Source organism: Papio anubis, chromosome 7 (genome assembly GCF_008728515.1).
Source record: "Papio anubis isolate 15944 chromosome 7, Panubis1.0, whole genome shotgun sequence".
Taxonomy (NCBI): Eukaryota; Metazoa; Chordata; class Mammalia; order Primates; family Cercopithecidae; genus Papio; species Papio anubis.
Genome location: NC_044982.1, coordinates 121,967,725 through 121,995,367, shown reverse-complemented (window position 1 = coordinate 121,995,367; position 27,643 = coordinate 121,967,725). Strand labels below are relative to the sequence as shown.

The 27,643-nt window shown below is 39.1% G+C and overlaps 1 protein-coding gene across 3 annotated transcripts in view; it reads right to left on the bottom strand.

Moving 5' to 3' along the window:
* AAGAB (alpha and gamma adaptin binding protein) overlaps window positions 1-27,643 on the bottom strand; it is a 61,892-nt gene that overhangs the window by 4,345 nt on the left and 29,904 nt on the right. For 2 of the 3 annotated variants that reach the window (XM_003901095.4, XM_009210476.3), the window contains exons 6-7: window positions 5,609-5,691; window positions 4,712-4,808 (exon numbers count right to left, since the gene is read on the bottom strand). In XM_003901095.4, coding sequence (XP_003901144.2) covers window positions 4,712-4,808; window positions 5,609-5,691 — 180 coding nt within the window. Of the gene's footprint in view, window positions 1-4,039; window positions 4,288-4,711; window positions 4,809-5,608; window positions 5,692-27,643 lie in introns of those variants that run through there. The other variant, XM_021940665.2, reaches the window with a different exon arrangement.

Below are 27,643 nucleotides of genomic sequence, written 5' to 3'. Positions count from 1 at the left end.
ATAAGAGAGAGAGTTTGCTTTGGATCTGCACCACTGAATGCTTTAACATACATGGTTCCATTTCATCTTTGCAACAGCCCTATGAGGAAAAATTTGTCACTGTTATTTTACAGAAGAGGAAACTAACACCAACAGAGGTTAATTTACTCAAGGTCAGGCCATTACTAGTGATAAAGCCATGATTTGAACCCAGCAGGATTCCAATTACAGGACTCCAATGCCTATGACCTTAATCACTACATTATAGGTCCTATCTCTATATTTTTAGACTAAGCTCCATGAAGATAGGATGACTTATAATTATTTGCATCTATCACAATGCCATATAGACAATTTGGTGTTCAAAATGTATTTTGGTTAATATATTTGCTTTTGTTGAATGGACATGTTGTGTAGGAAGTTAGTATATAGGGCTGAAGATAAAAGTTTGTGATCTACTACCATCAGAGTGAACAGGCAACCTACAGAATGGGAGAAAAATTTTGCAATCTACTCATCTGACAAAGGGCTAATATCCAGAACCTACAAAGAACTCAAACAATCTCTACAAGAAAAAAACAAACAACCCCATCAAAAGTGTGGGCAAAGGATATGAACAGACATTTCAAAGAAGACATTCATACAGCCAACAGACATATGAAAAATGCTCATCATCACTTCAGCCATCAGAGAAATGCAAATCAAACCACAATGAGATACCATCTCACACCAGTTAGAATGGCGATCATTAAAAAGTCAGGAAAACAACAGGTGCTGGAGGGGATGTAAGAAATAGGAACACTTTTTATTAATTGTTGGTGGATTGTAAACTAGTTCAACCCACTATGGAAAAACAGCATGATGCATTCCCTCATGATCTAGAACTAGATGCACCATATGACCCAGCCATCCCATTACTGGGGATATACCCAAAGGATTACAGTAAATTATGCTGCTATAAAAGACACATGCACACCCATGTTTATTTAGTGGCACTATTCACAATAGCAAAGACTTGAATCGAACCCAAATGTCCATCAACAGTGACAGATTGGATTAAGAAAATGTGGCAATTACATACACCATGGAATACTATGCAGCCATAAAGGATGAGTTTGTATCCTTTGTAGGGACATGGATGCAGTTGGAATCCATCATTCCCAGCAAACTATCACAAGAACAGAAAATCAAACACCGCATGTTCTCACTCATAGGTGGGAACTGGAACAATGAGATCACTTGACCCAGGAAGGGGAACATCACACACCGGGCCTATCATGGGGAGGGGAGGGGGAGGGGGGAGGGGAGGGATTGCATTGGGAGTTATACCTGATGTAAAATGACTCCAGTTGATGGGTGCAGCAGACCAACATGGCACAAGTAAGCATACATATATAACAAAACTGCACGCTATGCACATGTACCCTACAACTTAAAGTATAATAACAATAAATAAATTATAAAAAAAAAAAAAAAGTTTGTGATCTATCTGTGTATACATAGTAATTGAGCTGTTAATGCAGACAGAATCACTCCATGCCTAAATATAGATTTGGAAGAGTTTAAATGGAGCAATGAAGAATGTCAATATTTAAAGGCTGAGAAAAGGAGGGTATCTACCAAAGAAAGAGACGGAATAATCAGAGAAGTAGGAAGAAAACCAGGTGAAATCGTGTTGGGTGAGGCACGGGAAGATAATGTTTCAAAGAGGAACTGATCTGTAACACTGAATGCCGCCACAAGGTCAAGATGAGGACTGGAAAATATCTACCCGATTCAGTGGCATGGAGGTCATTGTTGGCCTTTGCACAGAGCTGCCGTAGTGGCATACCAGGGGCAAAAGACAGACAGGAGTTAGGTGAGGGGCAAATGGGAGGTAAGGAATAGAAATAAGTTTAGTAAAGAGATAAGGTGGAAGACGTGGGATTGAGGAAGTGTTTGGTTTTTATTGATTTGGTTTTGCCTTAAATTTTTTTCTTAATTTATTCTTTAAAAAAAACTTGCAAAAATAGTATACAGAGTTCCTATATACTCTTCACCCACTTTCCCCTAGTGTTAACATCTTATATGACCATGGTACAATTATAAAAATCAAGAAGTTAATATTGGTATAATGTCATTAACCACACCATAGACTTTATCAGTTTTTCCACTAATATCCTTTTTCTGTTCCAAGATCCTACATGGAATTTAGTTGTCAAATCTCCTTAGTCTTTTCCAATTTGTGACAGTTCTTCAGTCTTTCATTGTCTTTCATGACTTTAACACTTGTATGGTCAGTTACTTGTATAATGTCCCTTAACCGGGTATATCAGATATTTTCTTATTATTAGATTGCAGTTATGCATTTTTGGTGAGAATACCTTCTCACTGCATCCTATAAGGAGGGCTATTATGTCAATATGTCCTATTACCAGTGATGTTAATAATTAAATTACTTCATTACATAATTAAAGTGGCTGGTATCTGATGAGTTTCTCCAGTGTAAAGTTACTATTTTCCCCTTTGTAATAAATAAATATCTTGAGAGAGATACTTTTAGACTATGCAGATATACTTCTCCTTAAACTTTCACCACTAATTTTAACATCCATCAGTGGATCTTGCCTGCTACAACTATTACTGTGTTTTGTGCCTAATGACGGCTTTCTACTTTCTTCATTCCTTCTGTATTTATTACTTGAGATTCTTCTGTAAGGAGATGCTGTCCTTTCTTTCTCATTTGTTTATTCAATTATTTATTTATATTAGTATGAACTCATGGATAGTTAGCTTATTCTACGGCTTATAACCCTATACTATATTAAACTACTTTGCTGGTCAAATTGTTCCAGATTTAGCCACTGGAAGCTCTTTTAGATTGGTCCCTAAGCCCTTTCAACATGTCCCCACTCTTTTTTGAGAATTTTCTTAATTTCTGGTACCATGAGATGCTCCAGGGTCATCCTGTATTTTTCTTGCCCAAGTCCAGGAATCAACCACTTCTCCAAGAAGCCCTACTTCCTTTTATTGGAGAATGGTATTTAGAAAGCAAGATCTGGCCAGGCGCAGTGGCTCATGCCTATAATCCAAGCACTCTGGGAGGCCGAAGATGGTGGATCACCTGAGGTTGGGAGTTTGGACCAGCCTGACCAACATGGAGAAACCCCATCTCTACTAAAAACAAAACAAAACAAAACAAAACAAAAAATTAGCCAGGCGTGGTGGCACACGCCTGTAATCCCAGCTACTCGGGAGGCTGAGGCAGGAGAATCGCTTGAACCCAGGAAACAGAGGTTGCAGTGAGCTGAGATCGTGCCACTGCACTCCAACCTGGGCAACAAGAGCGAAACTCTGTCTCAAACAAAAACAAAAACACAACAACACACACACAATAAAAGAAAGCAAAATCTGAGTGCTAAGTGTGTCCACTGCTACGGCAATATTGTTGCTTCTGGGCCTCTCAGTGGACAGAACTAGGAAATACATGTGTGTATACTAATACACACATACACACACATCTGTATTTATTTTCTAACTGTAAGTATATTTTTAAAACCATGAGTTCATACTGATACACTAGATTCCAATCCAGTACTAAAGGGTACATCTCGGCCTTCCCTTTTCCTTATTGGTAACCTTTTTCCTCTGGCAGTAAGAAACCTAGCTCCCACTATCTATATTTTCTTGTTTTCTATATGTCGGTATATGTGTGGTGTATAAAATATCTATATAAAAAATTTCAGAATTAGCCATACCCCAATAAGAAACACATTTACTAAGTAGAGTTCAGTATTTGTGTTCAGTTCTTTTTGTTTTTAGTCTTACGGTATCTAGTCCAATTACCGTTTTCTACAGTTACTTAGGTTTAGTGCTTGAAGTCCCCACCCACTTCAGTGTGATTACTAGTTTGTTTTAACGGCAGAGACTTAGGCAGGTTTAAAAGCTAATGGGAAGGATTCAATTGAGAGGATAAGGTTGAATAAACTGGAGAGAAAAAAATATATACATGATTTTTTCTTCCTCATATGTTTCTATAACCAATCACTTGAGTTTTCTACATGAATTATAATAAGAAAAAAGAGTTTTAAAAATTTATTACTGCACATGAGCCCTCTGTAGCATAAAGATAAAGTAGGAGTATCAGTAGTTCCCCAGCAAAAGAAGATTTATAGTTATTGTCAAGTAAGTTCCTTGGTTTTCTGGCTTTTGGACGGCATATTGGATTCCAGTTTCAGCTCCAGGCCCTTCTTGCTAGATGTCCTTGGACAAGTTATTCAACTTCTCTGGGCTTTAGCTTCATCTCCATAAAATAACTTCTCTGCAAAACTTCATTACCAAATGAGAAAGGGGATATAAAAGAACTTTAAAAGGATGTGGAAGGGCTTATAAATACAAAGTTGTATTATTCTTGTCACCATCAATTCTGACTACTGTTAAATATTATGAAAAAACTATATGATACAGAGCTACCTGTTTCGCCACCTGGTTCTGTCTGCCTTGGCTACGATGATCTGAATCAAGATCCTGCTAGGAGAATTAAAGAAAAAATGGTGCTCACATATTTGTTATGTATTTATTCTTCTTCCTTTTTCTGATAGCCACTGGCAAGGCTCACATTCATGTGTGGTACACTACCACTTTTTTTTCCCTTCTCTGTGTTTAAAGTCAATTTCTCCCTCAATGATTTCTGCCCAGATACCTATTCCAAGTTGCACAAAGCTCTCTCTTGGCAGCCAAAGGAGGAACTTACCCACAATGCTATCAACCTGGGCATCTGTTGTATTAGATGCACCACTCCGATGATCAGAGAGGGATTCAGTCCTATCTGCTGCTGGCAAATGGGGTTGCTGTTGAGGAAAATACACATAAGCAACAATTTAATAGACTATTCCAGAACTAAATCCAAAAAAGCTCACACTTTCAGTCCTTGGTTGGCTTGAGAAAAGAGTAACAGGAACTGGAGGCAAAGAAAGAAGAGCAAGATCACATTAAAAAAATAAAAGGCTAAAAATTCACTAACCCAGGAGTACCTTCCCCCAAGGAAGAACTAGAAAGTGTTGATTTTGCTTTAGACTATTAAAACATGTTTTTTGTTTGTCTCATTTAAGATCCATGTTATATTCAAAATGTGAAAATGTAACACAATCGTAACACAAATAGCTCAGAGGCTGTTGAAAAAGATCCCTGGAAAGACAGTGTGGCACTGTATAATTTGCTCTTGGCTCCAGCTGCTGACTAAGGTAAAGTTGGAACAAAGTTCTTAAGGACGCAGGGTTGAAACTGGACTACAAGCTCATTGAGGACAGGGACCTTGCCTCGGATTTGCCAAGGTCTTTTACACAGGAAGTACTAAAAAAGCACCATCAAATTTACTTTCTATTTAAAGATCTGAAGGCAAATTAATGCCTCAGGGAAATCCTAGCATATTTTAGAAAGCACCCTAGTAAAAATAAAACCAAAGCTGTAAACATCTTGAAAGGGCTTACTGCATTAGCAAGGGCTGTTTTAGGCTTTCCTTTCGTCTATTTTTAACATTCTCCGTTGCCTTTTAAATGGAAAGGAAAACAATGGTGAATATGTAAAGATTCACAATGACAAGGAGAAATTAAAGCCAAAGAAGGAAAAAAGATCCAAGAAGAACCTTTACCTCTGGGTGACAGGGATCTGCTGACCCAATGCTATGGTTTGTTCCAGTCAATGAGTTGAGAAGATTAAAGCCTTGGTTCCTATCTAAAAAGGAAAAACACAATCACTGAAATTAGTCATTTACATTTTAAACTGTTCAAATGACTAGGATGATGAAACAAACGCTGCTTATTTGTTTTCAAAGTTCTAACTACATATAGGTATTTTTTTGAGATAGGGTCTCTCTCTGTCGCCCAGGCTAGAGTACAGTGGCACAATCACAGTTCAATGCAACCCTGAACTCCTGGGCTCAAGTGATCCTCCTTCCTCAGCCTCCTGAGTAGGTGGGAATACAGGTGCCTGCCACTGTATCTGGCTATTTTTTTTTTTAATTGTTTCTTGTTTTTTGTAGAGACAGGGTCTCATTATGTTGCCCAGGCTGGTCTTGAACTCCTGGCCTCAAGCCATCTCCTGAATCAGCTTCCCAAAGTGCCAAGATTACAGGCTTGAGCCACACCCCTGGCCCTGAATACACTTTTTTAAAGTACATTTTTAAAAAAAATCACACACTATTAGTCTAGGTGGAAAATAATAGCAGGGCCATTATAGACAAACAAAAAGCCAGTGGTTCTATTTGCAAAGATTAATAGCACTAATGCTTTAATAGCCACTATGAACTAATATTCCATTGTTTTAAATAATCAAAAACATTTAAAAAATCAACAAAGGCATTCATATCAGGTGAAAAGGAATATGAATGCTTTTTGAAAAAAGCTCTAGGGCTGGGTGCGGTGGCTCACACCTGTAATCCCAGCCCTTTGGGAGGCCGAGGCGGGTGGATCACAAGCTCAGGAGTTCAAGACCAGTCTGACCAACATGGTGAAGCCTCGTCTCTACTAAAAATACAAAAAATTAGCTGGGCATGGTGGTGGGTGCCTGTAATCTCAGCTACTCGGGAGGCTGAGGCAGGAGAATCGCTTGAATCCGGGAGGCGGAGGCTGCAGTGACTTGAGATTGCACCACTGCACTCCAGGCTAGGCAACAGTGCGAGACTCTGTCTCAAAAAAACAAGAAAAAGAAAAAAGCTCTAATTTAGATATGAATGAAGCAACTGCAGTTAAGGCTCCCAGTATGCTGTTTGTATTTACAATGGAGGACAAATCTGGAGCAACACATCTAGCACTGTTCAGAGTACAAGGGCCAGCCTTCATCCAGCAGTGTTCCCCAGAATGACCTGGAACACCTTATTAAAACTATCCTAGTATTCAAGGACTCTATCTGAGATTCACTGAGTCAGCATCATTAGGATAGAGATCATGGAATCTCAACTTTTAGCAAGTACTCCAGGAGGGTCTTATGAACACAGTAGTTCGAAAAACACTGCCTTAGAGTAGAACATGAGACTGTAATCCAAGAGTAACAGTACAGAAGGCAAAGACTTTCTCTCTCAAAAAGACAACTTTCTCCCACCTTGCCTTTCCTCTCCCTATCTCTTCCCTGACCTACTCTCATCTCTCTTTCTCTAAACCACCTATAAATTCCCTACACCCTTTCCCCTGCCAGATAGTTGGTCATATAGAGATATCCAAAGAGAGAAACTTTGCAGTGTCCTTCCTTCTTCCTTTCACTTGGAAAGATCTGCTTTTTAAACTGGGATGAAGTCTCAAATGTGGCCTGCTAGGCTGTAGCCTGCAGATTTCTGGAGCTTGACTCTCGCCACAGAGGCAGTCATATGCAGCTATCAATCCAGTACCTCTGCATTAAAAGCTACCTTGGTCTGGGCAAAACTAAGAGGCTGCTGCTGACCTACTGCTTTTCATTCTGTACAACCTCAACAGTGGCAGCATGGTCAGAGGTTCATGTGTACTCCTGGAGCCCCCCTTATCTCCTCATCCAAAGGCCTGGGGTCTAATCCAAAGACGGGGGCTAAGGTTTCAGCAGGGTAGGACATGTAGGCTCAGAGGCCCAAGAGAAGCAGATCCATGCAGTGTCCTATGATGACAGTTTCAGAGCCTAAGGATGTTTATTCAAACATCAGCATGGTTCTTTCTTTTGGCCAATGTGTTGCTGATTTTAAAGTAGCTGTATGTAGTTATGTAATACTCAGACATGGATTTTACCTGTCATGAAGATATACATGAGTGCTCTTATAATATACTTTAAGCTATTTGTACAAAAGGCAATATCTGAGTAATAAACTACTTCTGTAAGAGAGTCCTCACTTCTATTACTGGAAATAACTTGGACCTTGGGTAATTTTCCAATTCAGTTCATAAATCTGTCCATGTTCTAATTCCACAGCTTATATTTTTCCTCTGTTAGGCAACCCCTAAACTTGGCAGGCCAGACTGCAACTCAAAGAACAACGCAATACAATGTCAGTTTATGCATGTTATGAAACCAAAACAGTCTATTTGAAATACCTCATTCCTTACTGTGGCTGCCTGTAAGGAGAACTGGGATGGACAGGAGTTAGGAGTAGGAGCTAGACTCATCACTGTATACTGTAAACCTTTCATTTTTGTTACATGTTCATGTATTATTTACCCATTCAAAGAGATTTTTTGAAATTTTTTTTTTTTTTTTTTTTTGAGACGGAGTCTGGTTCTGTGGCCGAGGCTGGAGTGCAGTGGTGTGATCTCAGCTCACTGCAAGCTCCGCCTCCCAGGTTCACGCCATTCTCCTGACTCAGCCTCCCGAGTAGCTGGGACTACAGACGCCTGCCATCACGCCTGGCTAATTTTTCTATTTTTAGTAGAGTCGGGGTTTCACCGTGTTAGCCAGGATGATCTCGATCTCCTGACCTTGTGATCCGCCCGCCTCAGCCTCCCAAAGTGCTAGGATTACAGGAATGAGCCGCCATGCCCGGTCGATTTTTTGAAATTTAATAATTTTATGCTGTGTATTTATCACAATTAAAAACTTCGAAAAAAAATTAACGCCCAATTAGAATGGATAAAATTATGAAAAAGTCAAAATAGTAGGAAGAAAACTGGACTAGTGGTCAGAAAACCTGTCTTTCATTCCTGGCTCTGTCTACCTGTGTGACCTTAGATGAATTAATCAGGTTCACAATTGACTAAGAGTTTACAATCAGGTTTCAGGCTAATTATAATAAGCTAGAAGGACTTTTACTGACATTATAAACAATGAAAAATTTAGTCAACTAACAAGAGAGTTCATTATGTTCCGCTGCTTATATTTTAAGGAACTTAGAAACATACAAATTGACACAATGAGAAAAACAATTCATTTTTGTTTATCCAAAGTAGACTGCTCGCATATTAACACTGCTCAAAAAACTTAGATGATATTTTATATACCTATGGCTTTTTAAAAAATTCTGTTCTGCCTGGTTCAATGTTTATTAAAATTCCATCCACATGCACTCACTGTACAACAATTCTTCTCATAGAAAAGAATTACATAAATCTTTTCTTGCTTGCTAGATTTTTCTCCCCAGGATTCAGGGCATGGAAATGTCATCCCTATTAAGACGGATTTATTCCTTTAGCAGGTAGTTGTTGAAACTGGCTCTAGCATCTACAGTTTTATTGATGCCACAAAACTCTAGACTAGGAAGGAATAAATAAATTCATCTCCTCAGCTGATTCTTATGGAACTTCAGGGATGCAGAAAGGGGAAGCTGTTAAGTGATGTAAAATAAATTATTCTGTAAGGCACAATAAGTATATTAAACTCTGATTCAGTTTTAGTAGTCTAGTAAGTTGGACACCAGTGGATGCATGGATAAAAATGAAAATATCATGAAAAAATCTGGCAGTGCTGGTCATTAGCACAGATTCTTCCAGAAAGTGTAAGAAACAAAACTATAGCCTCTAGAATAAAGATTTTAAATGGGAAATTCTTAAGCCTGGAGATGATTTTTTTTAACAATAAGAAGTTAAAAAACTTGAAATATATGAAATTATTTGGCCACCTCTTTACAAATCTAAGGGCACACTGTTATTTTAGAAGCATAAAATGCATTTCTCATAGAAATTTTGACTTACATGAAACATTTAAAGAATTCAAAACCTAGGCAAAGGGGGAAATTTCAGTTTGGGGGAAGGGGAAAAGTCGCTTTTTAAAAAGTATTTTTTTCCTTTTAATTTTTCTGATCTTTTCCCTTCTCCATTATTTATCAAGGTAATATGACAAGCATATGAATTTGGAAATAAGGCATGGATGTGAATCCTACTTCTACTATTTACTGTGTGGTTTTACACAAGCTATACCTTCTCTGAACCTCAGTTTCCACATTTACACAGTGGGTATAACAATATTTACATTGCAAAGTTTTCCTAAGGGTTAGTAGTAGATAACATTTATCAAGTGCTAAATATGTGCAAGGTAATATTTTAGGTACTTATAACGCTTCTTTAATCCTCACAACAATCAAAGCATGCCTTCTACAAACAATAGAAATAAATATATGTCTTCTTTATTGCATTATCCTCTTTTACAGAAGATTTATTTCATTATTCTCTTTTACAGAACAAACTGTAACTCAGAGAGATTAGGTAACTTATCCAAAGTCACATAGCTGGAACCAGAACTTGAAATCTAGGACTCTCTGATTCTAAAGTCTATACTCTTTCCATGAAGGCCAGAGGTCTTGATAACATGTAAAGAGTTGAGACATGGACAATGTTTTGATGCACAACTACTGGCTTACTGGATATGATACAAACGTGGGTGAAGTGCAAAAAGATAATGTTTCATTCATATATAGTTCTCTTTTGTCAGTAATCCTTCATTAAGTCCCTGGTTTAGACTGTGATTTTCATTGAAGTAAGGTGAATAACTCAGGACTGAATAATTAATCATGTACCACTTACTAACGGTTCACAGCCCAGCCCTATAACTCCTTGAGGCATTGGTCACATAAAACAAATAGTAGTCTCTTCACTGTCCCTCAAGCACATGTAGACCAGGGGTTTTGAATCTCAGTATTACTGACATTTCCAGCTGGAGAATTCTTTGGTGTGCGGGTAGGTGGGAAAGAGGGGTGTCCTGTGCATCCCCTGCCTCTACCCACCAGATGCCTATAAGACTGCTAAATGTCCCCTGAGGGGCAAAATCACTTCCAATTGAGAACTACTGACACAGGTTTAATTAGAACAGGACAATTCTGGCTAAAATCCTCAGGTTTTTAAGTCCTTACTTTTAAGTAAGGAATATAACAAAGATTTTCAATGAAAAAAGAGAAAAAAAAACCATTAAAAAGACTCAATCATTCTCTCTTGTCAGCACGGAAAATATCCTCCCCCTACTCTGAGAAACTTCTCTAGATGACTTCAGCCACTAATTACTTTTCCCTCTGTGCCATTTGTCCTTGTTGTCCTTACTATTCAACTGGCCCTTCAGAGAACATGCTACTATTACTACTCATCTCGAGTCAAAATGCCATCCTCAACTATACTATAAACTCCTTGCAGACATGGACAATCGCTAATGGTTCTACACTGCACAGCCTCCAGCATAGTGCTAAGTATACAGGAGAGAGGTTGAAATATCCACTGAATGCCTAATAGAACTGTCAGGCAGGGGCTGCAAGCACTAGCTATGTAAGTTAGTTTTTATTCTAAATGTTTATATACGACTCAAATATTAAGAATTTCCATGACCACACCCCCCAACATGCCTAACAGACGACCTCCTAGATATTTTGTGTTCATATTTCAATTTTTATTTCCTTAATGTAGCAATTATTTGGCATCATCTTAAGAAATTTTTTCCATATTTAAAGTTGTCTTTATATCCCCTTCCCTGCATAAAATGTTTTTCCTTTATTATAAACACATTCTTTTCCATCTGAGTGATAAGCATGACCAAACTTACTAAAACTAAGATATTTCAATTCGCATAGATAAGTTGTACCTATTTCTTCAATCAAACCACACTGTTTGAATAAAAAATTGTTTTAAGAAGGAAATGATTTCACTAGCATCAGAGAAATAAACTTACACTTTGATATCACAATCCGCTTCTTGGCAAATTGAAGTAAAATGTTTTTTGAAATCATAAAACAATTAGAAGAATCAATTTATTCTTTTTCACTAAACTACTGCTTGAAAAGGGCAAACTTTGAAATCCATTATTAAAAATAGTACTTATTAAAGACAAAGGCCTAAGCACCGTACCTGGTTCTACCACCTGGCTTTAGATTCAGGAAAGTGAATCCACTCTCCTACGATACCTGGGACACCTGCTCACATGTCAAGAACATATAATGAACATGACCAGAAAGTAATAATACTATTTTTTTCTCTTTTTCTGGATTATAAATAATATATTCATTGTAGAAAATTTGGAAACAAGAGAAAAGTACAAAGACGAAAATTAGGCTGGGCGCAGTGGCTCACACCTGTAATCCCAGCACTTTGGGAGGCCGAGGAGGGAGGATCATGAGGCCAAGAGCTTGAGACCAGCCTGGCCAACGTGGTAAAACCCTGTCTCTACTAAAAATACAAAAATTAGCTGGACATAGTGGCGTGTGCCTGTAGTCCCAGCTACTAGGGAGGCTGAGGCAGGAGAATTGCTTGAACCCGGGAGGCGGAGGTTGCAGTGAGCTGAGATCATGCCACTGCACTCCAGCCTGTGTGACAGAGCAAGACTCCGTCTTGGAAAAAAAAAAAAAGAATAAAATTAAATCACCAAAGATACCAATTAATACTCTGGTAATATGTCTTCCTAGTTGTTTTTTTTTTTTTCCTATGCACACATACACACAAATCTTAATAAACTGAACTAAACATCAGAGTGAGTACTATTCTCTCCAGAGTTGTAAAGGAAAGCTTTATTCTGATTCCAATAATAGTTCCATTGTAAAGTCCTATCTCCAGAACTTGAAGCACACTCTTGAAAATCCTAAAAGGAATGTTCAGAATCAAGTCAAAAATCATTCAGAACCAGTACAAGACTTTACCATGAAAAAAAAATAAATAAAGATGACTTAAGTGGTTCATACCCAGGTCTAAAAATAATTCCAATGGAAGTACTAAAAATGTTTTTGCAAGATGGCAGCAGAAGAGCAGTGCCTCCAGGGTAACTAATTTGAAGAGATTTCCCATGATTCATTTGCTTACAGTTAATTTTAAGGGTACACTTTTAAAACAAAGTCTCACCGTTTTACTCATACACTTATTCCTTCTTATTTTTTATTTTCTCTTCCCCTTTTTCTGTTATAAGACAATCTCCTCCATCAAATTATGCCTTCTATACACACACACATCCACATACACAGATAGAAATCAACACATACTTATTTAATTTTTGACCACAACGTTCATATTTAGACAACAGTCAGAGAGTATCCATTTTTTTGACTCCACAATATTAGGTGCTGGGTTAAAAAGAGAAGCAACTAAGTCTGAATCAAGGAACTCAATTTCATAGAAAGTAAAATTAATATAATTCTACGTTATCCTAGAGTTCTACCATCCTAGAGGTTAGGAAACGGGTCCAAAGACATGAAGCCATTTTCCAAGAGTAATGTCTTTCACGGGTAAAGACAGACCTGACTAGAACTGTCTTCATTAACCATTCTCCTCTAACTGATTTTATATTGTTTTATTTTCTGTAACATTAGAGTCAAATTTGTATTTAATCATCATTTACTTTAGAAAAACAATTTTATTTAAGGCATTAGCCATCTGCTTTCTCAGGAGAACAGCCCAGGTACCACAGATAGACCTTGTGTTTAGGTACACATTTCTTTTTTTATTTTTTTGAGATGGCGTCTCACTCTCACCAGGCTGGAGTGCAGTGGCACAATCTCGGCTCACTGCAACCTCCACCTCGCGGGTTCAAGCGATTCTCCTGCCTCAGCCTCCTAAGTAGCTGAGACTACAAGTGTATGCCACCACAACCAGCTGATTTTTGTATTTTTAGTAGAGATGGGGTTTCACCATGTTGGCCAGGCTGGTCTCAAACTCCTGACCTCGTGATCCACCTGCCTTGGCCTTCCAAAGTGCTGAGATTACAGATGTGAGCCACTGCTCTGTACAGCAGCTGCAAATGATTGCTTGAATTGGAATCTGGGATTTCTGCCATGGAATCTTGTTACAAGTAAATTCAGGGGGATACACATTAATAAATGATCAATTCTTTCCATTTATAATAGGAAAACAGAAAACTACGACAGAAAGAATTGTTGTTTCTACTATTAAAATTCCACTAATCCTCCTCCACCTGCATTACTGGGGATTAAACTATAATAGATAGATTGAAAGCAAACTCTCAGGGCTTTTGAAATCCAGTCTCTACAATTACTGCTTACCAATGGGGGATCAAAGTCACAACTCTGTAACATTTGTTTAATCTAATCCCTCTTTCACTGATTAGAAACAGTAAAAGATCACAGCATTTCTCTTCCTTGCTCTCTCCTCCATGGTGGTAATTGTTAAAAGACCCACTGAATACTCAAGAGTTACCAGCGCGGACTAAACTCCACACAGCACTTGTTAGTGCTCAGGTGATAAAGCTGGGGCAGGGTCTTAGTGGTAACATTAAACAGACACTTTAAACAAGGTCACTGTACATAATACTACCCTCTCATGTGAAACAGTGACAACCTAGTCTAAAACAAACAAACAAACAAAAAACAACTCATCAGGCATCTACTTACCATCTTCTTTTCCTTGCCCTTAAAACCAACTCTTGCCAGGCGCAGTGGCTCACGCCTGTAATCCCAGCACTTTGGGAGGCCGAGGCTGGTGGATCACGAGGTCAGGAGATCGAGACCATCCTGGCCAACATGGTGAAACCCCGTCTCTACTAAACATGCAAAAAATTAGCAGGGCATGGTAGTGCGTGCCTGTAGTCCCAGCTACTCGGAGGCTGAGGCAGGAGAATAGCGTGAACCCAGGAGGCGGAGCTTGCAGTGAGCCGAGATGGTGCCACTGCACTCCAGCCTGGGCGACAAAGCGAGACTCCGTCTCAAAAAAACAAACAAACAAACAAACAAAAAAAACAAAAAAAAAAAACACCAACTCTTACTTACCAGGTGCCTCTCAATTTAAGACACAGTACTGAGTATGATGCCTAGATCATCTAGGTTTGCAATGAGGTTATTTGATGTACCAGACAAATTGAAAGAGAAGACATGTCACTGGAGACCACAGAGGGGGTGTGGCAGGAGCAATCAACTTTTAAAAACTTGTCACATTTGGTAAAAAGCACTGACCCACAGTTTCTCCTTTCATGATGACAATAAAGGGACATTACCAAATTATAAATGACAGGTCCAAATGGTTGATTTCCACAGCCACAAACCAGACCCTGATATGACTGTGGGTAACTCGACTAAGCAGCTGAGACTTTATCTACATCCCTTTCCTTGAGCGACAGCCAAACTTTGAGGTTAAGGAATTTTAAGAAAAGACGGTATAGACAATGAAAATTTCTATGACTGTAGATATCTAAAAAGCGCCACCCAAATGTAAAGGCGGTCCTAACCACTTCATTTCCTGGCCCATGAGAAGTCGTACCTTTAACACACAGCGGAAACTCTGATTTCCCTAAAAGTTTGACCGTCACAATGAATCCAATGGTATCTGGGAATTTCCTCTAGGGTAGAGCTTAGCACATGCAACCAGATCCTTCAGCTCAGTGTTTCTCAACCGTTTTCAGTACAGCCGCCTCACCAGGAGCCTTTTAAGACATCTTCCCCCTAATTTTGACACACCCTCCCACTGAAATATTAATACCACAGATATACTGTATATGTGTTTATGTGTCGCACATTTATTTGTGCCTTATACATAAAAAGAGTAAAGATTTTTTGCCCCTCAAGAATTAATGTTCACCCCTTTGGAGCAATAATGCCCCTGTTTCTTATGCACGCTTTGCACCATTCACAACAGCAAAGATGGGGAATCAATCCAGGTACCTATCAACGGTGGATTAGACAAAGAAAATGTGGTACATGTACAACATGGAATACTACATAGCCATAAAAAAGAACAAAATCATATCCTTTACAGCAGCATGGGTGCAGCTGGAGGCCATTATCCTAAGTGAATGAAGGCAGGAGCAGAAAACCAAACACTCTATGTTCTCACAAGTGGGGGCTTAATACTGAGTGCACATGGACAAAAAGATGGGAACAGTAAACATTGAGACTTCAAAGTGGGAGGGAGTGAGGCAAGGACTGAAACACTACCTATTGGGCAATGGAATAATTAGAATTCCTGTACATGTACCCCCGATTCTAAAATAAAAAATAAAAAATTTTTAAAATGCATGCTTTGGCTTAATGAAACAAGACACTGGTGGAGCCAAGAATATAAAACTAAGTTCTGAGTTAATATAGAAGCTATGTCTATCCACATGAAGAAATGCTCATCATCACTGGCCATCAGAGAAATGCAAATCAAAACCACAATGAGATACCATCTCACACCATTTAAAATGGCGATCCAGCACCAGGAAACAACAGGTGCTGGAGAGGATGTGGAGAAATAGGAACACTTTTACACTATTGGTGGGACTGTAAACTAGTTCAACTATTGTGGAAGACAGTGTGGCGATTCCTCAAGGATCTAGAACTAGAAATACCATTTGACCCAGCCATCCCATTACTGGGTATATACCCAAAGGATTATAAATCATGCTGCTATAAAGACACATGCACATGTATGTTTATTGCGGCACTATTCACAATAGCAAAGACTTGGAACCAACCAAATGCCCATCAATGATAGAACAGATTAAGAAAATGTGGCACATACACACTATGGAATACTATGCAGCCATAAAAAAGGATGAGTTCATGTCCTTTATCGGGACATGGATGAAGCTGGAAACCATCATTCTCAGCAAACTATCGCAAGGACAGAAAACCAAACACCGCATGTTCTCACTCATAGGTGGGAATTGAATAATGAGAACACTTGGACACAGGAAGGAGAACATCACACACTGGGGCCTGTCGTGTGGTGGGGGTAGCGGGGAGGGATAGCATTAGGAGATATACCTAATGTAAATGACGAGTTAATGGGTGCAGCACACCAACATGGCACATGTATACATATGTAACAAAATTGCATGTTGTGCACATGTACCCCAGAACTTAAAGTGTAATGATAGAAAGAAAGAAAGAAAGAGAGAGAGAGAGAGAGAGAGAGAGAAAGAAAGAAAGAAAAGAAAAAGGAAAAGAAAAAAGAAAAGAAAAGAAAGGGAAGTTATGTCTATCAGGAAAATTTACAAATCTCTTTCTAGAATAATAATTAGCCTATAACTATAGTACTGTAATTTAACCTGTTTGCCCTTAAATCTCATATTAAGTAACAAAAAGCCATTAACAGCACCTACTATGTACAAATAAGAATTATAATTCAAACCAAAAAGAATAACCTGTTGTGACTCCAAGTAAAATAATTAAAAATAAATATAAAGTATCTTTCATTTATAAGGAATGCATGAGTATTAAATTAACTATCCTTAGCTGTACTTTGGATTAAGTGCAAAGACCGTGGGATAAGCATCTCCATCATTCCAGATGGCCTAAATTATTTAAAAGGATATATTTAAAAGAAATAAGCCAAAAAGCCCAAAATCTCAGCTATCATCATCATTTCCACACAGTCTCATTAAAATCTTACTCATGTCAGAGAGCACCTAGGCTAAGGGGAGTTTTGTAGCCAATGAACTCATCTGGCTTGGCCAGTGATTTCCCACGCAACTTAAGGTAAATTATTGAACTACTCTGTGCTCATTTCTTCAACTGCCCAGTAATATAAACCAACACACTGTCATGGAAAAACATATAACACTCTTAATCAGGAGACCTGTCGTGGTCTCACGTTGGCTACAAACTCACTGTGTGAATATGAGCATGTTACCCCTCCTCTTTGGGTCCTGTTTTTCCCCACCTGTAAAAGGAAGAAGCCATACCAGATGCATGCATGGAGATTGTATGTTCTAAATGTTTTCATCAGGCTAATTGACATGTACTATCATGCCAAACAAAACAATGCTCCTTATTAAGTTTCATAAAACACAATAACATGTAATCTGGGTGAACCTAACTAGTAGAGGACCTAGTAAAAATACTGCATAGATAAATACTGGGAAGAAAAATATGATTGCTTTTCAAAATAACAGACTCAAAAGTTTAGGCCAAATACTTTTCAATTTGAATTAGGTACAATTGTCATTAATGAGAATTCACTGTAGGCTTATTGAATCATATCTACTTTTTGCCTAGATCATCTCTTAATATGAAGTACTCCATAGATTACTGCCTGTTATGTTCAGTAAGGCCTTCATTTTAAGATTTAGGGAATGTCTCTGAGTTACAGCAATCTGGAATTTGGGAAATCAGGTCCATATCTGCCTTATACATACCCTGTAATACAGATTCCAATTAAATATCTTCTCAGCTCTGGTTTGTCCACACTTATTTATTATATTAGACAATTTCCATTGTTCCCATCCCCTTGGTCATTTCAGTCTCCCTTAGCTAAATCTTTTCCAATTCTGCTGGAACTTTCTTCACCTCCTACTAGGGAGACTAGAAAAAAGACTCATCAAAATGAAAGCTAGTAACAAGGTAGAAGCAAGGGGAAATACACCGACAGATAAAATTTTCACCACTGCTCTCAGCATTATGACACAAAGTAAAATATAGATCCTTTCCTTGTTTAAGTGCTTAAGCTACCAGCATAAAAATATATTCTATCTGCTAAGAATGAACAAAACAGTTCTTGGAGTTCTCTATGCAATTAATTGCTTCTAGACTGCTTCACAAGGTGCTGTTATTTAAAGCGTTCAGCCAAAAAGGGTGTATGATCCTGGCAAGGATGCTATAGAAGCCATTCCTGTACTGGATGAACAGACTAGCTCAAAAGTTCCTAACAGTTTCTACCCAATGCAGTTGAGGGCACATCTATCAACCACTTAGTAATAGCGCTTAATAGTTAAGTGATTCTCAATGGGAGCCAGGCAATCAACATCTTCAGAGGGCTTGTAAAGCATGTGATATGTATTTCCATACCCCCACTGGGTCTCAGTTGAGAATCACTGGATTAAATCATTGCTAAAATCTCTGAATATAGGAGCCTACTGATATTCTCACACAAACTATTTGAAGGCAAATGTCTTAATTTTTAGCAAGTTCAATATATAGACAACCATTCAACCAATCTGAGTCTCAGTTTTATTGAATTCCTCCATTTCATGGATGATGTCCTCTACACTACCGCAGCCATGTACTCCCAAGGTCATACCCAGACCTTATTATTACCAATAACTACAACCCCTCCATAATTTCAACTTCATGCATCACCTGTTTTTCCAAGTCCCTCTCTCTCCCTATAGTACCTTAACCCAATTATCCTTCCACTGCACCAGGACTCAAAACTACCATCTTTTTACTGACCCACTCCAATTGATTTCCACTCTCTCCTTTTTAGCTTAAATTCCATGATTATTATAATTAATCTCTTATATATACTACTGAATCCCTTGCCTCTCTCTTGCTGTGATAACATTTGCTTAGCAAAAGCAGAACTGATTACTACATGTACATGTACATACACACACACACACACACACACACACACACACACACACACACACACCCAGGCTGCCTGACTTGACTTTAGTTTTATGACACCAAATTTCAAGTTGGGTCCCTTAATGCTGCCTGGCAAATCATACGTCACATCCCTATAGGTTCATTTACTCTCTCTCTCCCAAATGACTACTTCACATTTTCTCCTCTCTCCTCAAATGCTAATGCTACTTCCTCCCTTCTGCCCTCTCAAGTGATATCCTGGCCTCCTACTTCACTGAGAAAACTGAAGCAATCAGAAGAAACTTCCACAGATTCTCATGCCACATCTCCCCACTGAGCCCCATTTGCATCCACATACCCTCTTTCCCATGTCTTTCTAGGTTTACTTTCCTCCTCCTGTGCAAAGCCAGTCCCTCTACTTGTACACTGGAGCCCATCCCTTCTACCTACTCAAGGACATCACTCCGGTAAGTCTCCCTTCTCTTTCCTACTTCATCTATTTTTCACCCTCTATTGGATCTTTTCCATCAGCTTATGAACGTGCTGCTCTTGTTCTCATCTCAAACAATAAAAATCTCAACCACATTTTTCTCTCCAGCTCTCACTTATTTCCTTGCTCCCCTTTCCTGCAAAATTTTCAAGAGTTTTTATAGTCACTATCTTCAATTTTTCTCTTTCAACCTATTTCACCGAAACTGCTCTTCAAGGTCACTAATGCTAAATCCAAGGGTCAGCTCTCTATTCTCATCCTACTTGACCTATTAGCAGCATTTGGCATAGGCGACCACTCCTTCCACCTTGAAACACTCTTCACTTTTGCTTCCAGAATAAGACTCCACTCTCCTGGTTTTTCTACCTCATTGACCTTTCTTCCTCAGTCTCCTTTACTGGTGCCTTCTCTTCTCCCTGTCTCTTGATGTTGCAATGTCCCTGGGCTGAGTCCTTGGTCTTCTTTAAGTACTGCATTCACTCCCTTGGTGATCTCATCAAGGCTCAAGGTTTTAAATGCCTTTCTCCCCAAACTCCACACATCTCGCAAACTGGCTACTTGATATCTCCACTTGGAGGTCTAGCAGCCACTTGGAGGTCTCAGTAGCCATGTCAAATTCAACATGTCCAAAACTGAACTACTGATATGTGACCCTGTTTGCTTCATCTTATAGCTGCCTCATTTCAGTTGACGACAACTAATCTTTTAAGTGTTCAGGCCCAAATCCTGTTGTCTTCCTTGACTACTCTCTTTCTCTCGTATCCCATATCTAAACCAGCAGGAAACCATGCTGGCTCTATCTCACAATATATCTGGAATTCAGCCTTTTCTTACTGCTTTCATTGTCCCAGCCCCAATCTTAGCCATCACTCTATCTTATTTGGAATATTATAATAGGCCCCTAAGAGATCTTGGTTGTTCTTCACCCTCATCATCTACTCTCCACAGAGCAGCCAGAGTGATCTTTTTAGACCTTGTCAGATCATATCACTTTCCCACTCAATACCCTGCAACAGTCCCCTAGTTTACTCTGAGTAAATGTCAAAGTTATTATGATGGCCCTTGAAGCCCCAAATAATCTAGCCGTTTGTTACCTCTGTGACCTCTCCTGCTCAGCCAGCAAGCGTCCTAATATATCCTTCAAACACACCAGGTGTGCTTTCACCTTAGGGCCTTTGCTATAGCTGTTCCCTGTCCCTGGTATGTTTTTCTCCCAGATATCCACATGGTGAAACACCTTATCTCCTTGCTCAAATCTCAAGAAGACCTACCTCGAACCACCTTATTTAACATTGCAATCTACACAGCAATCTCAATGTCTCTAACTCTGCTTTATTATTTTCCCATATCACTTATCATCTCCTAATATACTATATAACATACTAATTGCTTGTATTGTTTATTGACTATAGCCTCCCACCAGAATGAAAGCTCCTAAGCACAGACATTTTTGTTTAATTTGTTCACTGATATATCCCAAACAGACCAATACTTTGCACAGGGCAAGTACTCAAGAAATATTGTTTGTATGAATTAATCAACACTTGAAACTGGAGCTTAAATATGGACTAGAGAGATCTGAGGCCAGCAGAAGAAAACTCAAATGGCCCAGATACACTCAGCACCTAAATTATGCTCCCAGACAATTAGCAACTTATAAAAGCTGTATTATTTCCTTCAGATCTCAAGAAGGACTGTCACAGCACTGCTGACCTCTGCATGATACTAAACCACACTAGAAACAAATATACAGGAAGTATGAGAAGGAATGTCCACTATTTTCACCTTTCCCTATAGGTGACTCCATATTAAACATAGTCCTGTCTTCTTTCTCTGACTTGAAAAGTCACTTTTCTTTTTCTTTTTCTCTTTTTTTTTTGAGCAGAGTCTCACTCTGTCGCCCAGGCTGGAGTGCAGTGGTACAATCTCAGTTCACTGCAGCCTCTGCCTTCCGAGTTGAAGTGATTGTTGTGCTTCAGCCTCCCAAGTAGCTGGGATTACAGGCGTGCACCACCACACCTAGCTAACTTTTGTATTTTTTGTAGAGATGAGGTTTCACCATGTTGGCCAGACTGGTCTCGAACCCCTGGCCTCAACTGATCTGCCGACCCTGGCCTCCCAAAGTGCTGGGATTACAGGCGTGAGCCACCGTGCCTGGCCAAAAGTCACTTTTCAATACTACATAATTTAGGAATTAGAGAAAGCAGGTCAGGCAAGGGGCTAACGTGGCTTTGAAAATGATGAATTTATTCCCATGGATTAAGCACAGACTCTTACAAGTTAGAACTAGAAGACTATCATTTATGTCAGTGGTTCTCAACTATGGCTGTATATTTGAATCCCAGAGGCACTTAAAAAACACTGTAGCTGCCCCTCCCTTGGGTGAGGCTCAGGTAGCATAGGTTTCAAAAGCTTCCTAGGTCACTAAAGTTCCCAGGTGATTCCAATGTGCAAACAAGTTTGAGAACTGATGAGCTATATGACCTTGGGGAAATTACTTGGCTTCACTGAGCCTAACTCATGTGGCTTTTGTGAGGACTAAATGAGATTTTGCACATATACCATCAGGTGCTATTAGTATCACTGCCACTTCTCCCTTTTCCATCATCACCACCACCACCTTTTCTACTATTACTATTATCATCATTGGTGGTATCATTTCCTTCCTCCTTTTCTTTTTATTGAGATTTAATTTACATATCATAAAATCCAGCCTTTTAAAAATGTATGATTCAGTGGTTTTTAGTATACTCACAAAGTTGTGCAACCATCACCACCATTTAATTCCAGAACATTTTCATCACCCCAGAAAGAAATGCCATACCCATGAGCAACCTCTCCTCCCAGCCCCTGGGAACCACTAATCTACTTTCTATCTTTACGCATTTAACTATTCCGGATATTTCATATGAATGAAATCCTATAGCATGTAGCCTTTCATGTCAGGCTTTTTTCACTTAGCATAACATTTTTGAAGATCATCCACATTGTAGCATGCTTCATTTTTAGGATTGAATAATAGTCCATTGTATGGATACATCACATTTTGTTTTCAGCAGTTTTTCTCACTTTTTGGCAATTATGAATAATACTGCTATGAACACTTATACACATTGTTTTGTGTGCCCATGTTTCCAGTTCTCTTGTGTACACAGCCAGGAGTGGAACTGTTGGGTCATATGGTAAATCTATGTTTAACTTTTTTTTTTTTTTTTTTTGAGACGGAGTCTCGCTCTGTCGCCCAGGCTGGCGTGGGGTGGCGCGATCACGGCTCACTGCAAGCTCCGCCTCCTGGGTTCACGCCATTCTCCTGCCTCAGCCTCCCGAGCAGCTGGGACTACAGGTGCCCGCCACCAGGCCTGGCTAATTTTTTGTATTTTTTAGTAGAGACGGGGTTTCACCGTGTTAGCCAGGATGGTCTCTATCTCCTGACTTTGTGATCCGCCCGCTTCCGCCTCCCAGAGTGCTGGGATTACAGGCGTGAGCCACCGCACCCAGCCTATGTTTAACTATTTGAGCAATTACTAAACTCTCTAAAGTGGCTGCAGCACCATTTTATATTGCCACCATCAGTGTACAAGGATTCTAATTTCTCTACATCCTTACCAACATTTGTTACTATCTTTCTGACCCTAGCCATCCTAGTGTGAAGTGGTATTTCATTGTTGTGATGTGCATTTTCCTGGTGACTAATGATGTTAATCATCTTTTCTTTCTTTTCTTTTTCAATACTGGATTGGGGTCTCTGTTGCCCAGGCTGGAGTACAGTGGCACAATCTTAGATCACCACAGCACTGAACTCTAGGCTCAAGTGATCCTTCCTGCCTCAGCCTCTCCAGTAGCTGGGACTACAGGTGCATGCCGCCATGGCTGGCTGATTTTTAAATTTTTTTTGTAGAGACAAAGTTCTCACTATGCTGCCCAGGTTAGTTTTCAATGCCTGACCTCAAACAATCCTCCTGCCTCGACCTCCCAAAGAGCTGGGATTTCGGGCGTGAGCCACCATGCCCAGCCAACGTTAAGCATCTTTTCATGTTCTTACTGGTCGTTTGTGTATCTTCTTGCCTATCCAAATTCTTAACCATTTTTATACTGGATTAGTTGTCTTTTTATTACTAAGTTGTAAGAGTTCTTTATATATTCTAGATACATTCTGCTGATCCTTATAAGATACATGTTTTACAAATATTGTCCCTCATTTTGAGGGTTGTCTTTTATCCTTCACTTTCCTGACAGTGTCCTTTGAAGTATGAACATTTTTAATTTTGATGAAGTCCAATTTATCTATTTTTCCTTTGGTTGCTTGTGTATTAGTAACTTTTAAGAAGAAAGGAAAAAAGTTATGAAGATATTCTATAACCAAGTAAGTTGTTCAGACTTATAATAATCCCTCATTAAATCATGAATTCCCATATAGAAAACACATCCACTTTATCTGGGGGGAGGGCAGGAAGGAATGCAATTCATCTCTTACATTTTTAATTAACTAGATTTTCAGATAAAATATTAGACCTTTGAATGTCAAATGTCCAAGAAACTGCAAAGAAATAAAACCTGAGTTAGATTTGTGTGTTTTCAGAGCCATTTGTTGCAACAGCTAGATGTTCATAATCCTTACAAGAAGTGGAATTGTTTTTTCAAATTGAGCATATTTAAATATTTTTAAAAGAGTTTCAAACAAGTATTTTTCTGCAACTGTACAAAATTAGTGGCATGACATAACCTAAATGTTCTATTACTGCTCAATAAATACTAACTAGACAATACATAATCCCAAATAATCAACTGGCATTATATAATTTTCCAATGTAATAATCCCAAAGAATCAATTGTGATTATAGTAATTTTTCTAACCAAAACAACAAAAGCTGGTCATTATGAATCTCTTGAAAAAGGTAATCAGTACCTCTATTATGTTTTTTTACTTTGTCAACAAACTTTTTAATTAAAAAAACTTTTTGATTTAAAAATTTTTGTTGGTGGCAATAGTTGTACAACAATGTGAATGCACTTACTGCCACTGAAATGCATATTTTAAATGGTAATTCTTATGTATATTTAACCACAATTTAAAAAAGAGAAAAGGGGAGAAAATAAAAGAGAAAAAAAGAGTAGGAAAAACAGAGACCCCTAAAACAAATAAACCAGTCTGAGCACCTGCTGGCAGACAACACTCGGACATTCAAGAAAAGCAGGCTGAGGAAGGCACAGTTCACTGGGCACGCAGACAGATCGCCAGCAAAGCAGGCTCTATAAACAGCATAGGAGGTAGGTTACCCTGGAAGAGTAATATGACCCATCATATATCCAGAGAGCTTTGTCTCTAAAGTAAGATGCAGGGCTCTAAAAGGATGTCCTTCATACTTCCTAAGACCTGGGTTGCATCAAAATGTCATTCATTGTATCTTCATACCACTTACACCACGATCCTCTTAAAATGAAGTTAAGCTAATTAATGGCAGTATGTTGTTTTTTGGTTAACAGGAAACTAGTGTACCAGTACTCTAAAGAAAAAAAAAGAAAGCGAGGAAACCTCAGGGCAAAGAACCATGAAAAATCCACAATGTACCTCCTTGCTTTGCAGTTCTTTTAAGAATATTGTTTAGTGTCTAAAACAAGTAAAATGGCATTTTTTCAGGAAACACCTTTGACCATACTTCCAAAGTAATAAAGCCTGTTTAGTCCAGCTTCTCAATTTATAGCCATAAGTGTACATTACAAGGCAATAGTTCTTTAATATACGAACTTGGGACAGAGATTTTTCAAAAAGTGAATGAAGCCAAAGAAGACTTTGTGAAAATAGTTCTCATAAATATAACAAGCACCACTGAATATAATTTTATTCTAAATTGATCCAGTTTATGTTCCAAATCTTATTTTTATAGCCTTCCTATGGTAAATGCTCAACAAGGATTTGCTGAATAGATGAATGAGAAGGACCAAGTCTTAATTTGAATTTGTTCTGGTAACAGAGAGATAACCACATAAATGAAAAACTCCTTATTCTGGCTATGATTAAAAGGTGAGAAAATAACAGATGTTGGTGAGGTTGCAGAGGAAAGGGAAGTACTTATACACTGCTGGTGGGACTGTAAATTAGTTCAGGCATTGTGGAAAGTAGTTTGGAGACTTCTCAAAGAACTTAAAATAGAATTACCATTCAACCCAGCGATCCCCTTACTGAGTATACACCCAAAGGAATGTTAATCATTCTACCAAAAAGACACATGAATGTGTATGTTCATCACAACACTATTCACAATAGCAAAGACATAGAATCAATGTAGATGCCCATCAACGGTGGACTGTATTAAAAAGTGTGGTACACATACACCACGGAATACTACACAGGCATAAAAACGAAGAAAGTCATATCCTTTGCAGCAACATGGACACAGCTGGAGGCCATAATCCTAAGTGAAGTAAAAACAGCAACAACAAAAAACCAAATACTACATGTTCCCGCTTATAAGTGGGAGCTAAACATTGAATACACATGGAGATAAAAAGAGGCCCAACAGACACTGGGGCCTACTTGAGGGGAGATAGTAGGAGGAGGGTGAGGTTTCAAAAACTACCTATCAGGTACTATGCTCACTACCTGTGACCTGGGTGACAAAATCATTTGCACACCAAACCCCAGCAACACACAATTTACCCACGTAACAAATCTGCACATGTGCTCCTTGAACCTAAAATAAAGGTTGGAGAGGCCAGGTGGGGTGGTTCACGCCTGTAATCCCAGAACTTTGGAGGCCAAGGCGGGCAGATCACGTGGTCCAGGAGTTCGAGACCAGCCTGACCAACATGGTGAAACACCCCTGTCTCTACTAAAAATACAAAAATTAGCTGGGAGTGGTGGTGTGCACCTGTAATCCTGGCTACTCAGGAGGCTGAGGCAGGAGAATTGCTTGAACCTGGGAGGCAGAGGTTGCAGTGAGCCAATATCGCACCACTGCACTCCAGCCTGGGCAACAGCGTGAGACTCTGTCTAAAAAAAAAAAAAAAAAAAGTTGGAGAAGGAAAAAAAAAAACCCCAAAAAACTCCTTATTCTTTCTAGATCTATCTAGACTGCTACATCAATAAAATAGAATCTAGCACCCTTGCAATTCAATGTAACAGACATAATAAGATTCCTCCTAGAAAGAAAAAAGGAGGAAGGAGGATGGAGAGGGGAAGAAAAGGAGAGGAAGGAATACCTTATTATGCCAGAAGGAACTTCTCTAATGATGACAAGGGTTAGATCAGACCTCAGGAAAGCTAAAGGGCGCCAATCTCACTTAACACTCAAGGGTCTACCAAAAACTGAAGTGAAATATTCTATTTCTGTAAAACTGGTCTTCTACTTGACCTTTATCAGGGAAGATGGGGTAAGCTCACTGTAAAATACGATTTTTTCATTTTGTGTGTGTGTGTGGTTTTTTTTTTTTTTGAGATGGAGTCTTGCTCTGTTGCCAGGCTGGAGTGCAGTGGCACAATCTCAGCTCACTGCCACGTCTGACTCCCTGGTTCAAGTGATTCTCCTGCCTCAGCCTCCAGAGCAGTTGGGATTACAGTCACGTGCCACCACACCCAGCTAATTTTTGTATTTTTTAAGTAGAGACAGGGTATCACAATGTTGGCCAGGATGGTCTTGATCTCCTGACCTTGTGATCCGCCTACCTCGGCCTCCCAAAGTGCTGGGATTACAGATGTGAGCCACATCGCCTGGCTGTAAAATATGATTTTTCTCATTCCCTTCTGTAGTGTCTCACTCAGCATACTTGTTGAGGCAGCCCAGAGCAGTAAGACAGAAAAACCCTATACAGGGAGCAATTCCTAAAAGACTATGTTATGGACTAAACTATATCCCCCACCAAATTTGTATGTTGAATTCCTAACCTCCAGTATCTCAGAATGTGACCCTATTTGGACAGGCTGACTACAGATATATTAAGATGAGGTCATACTGTAGTAGGTAGATCCCTACTTCGATGTGACTGTAAAATGTGGACACAGACAGGCACCTAGGGAAAACACCATGTGAAGGCTGGAGTTTGCT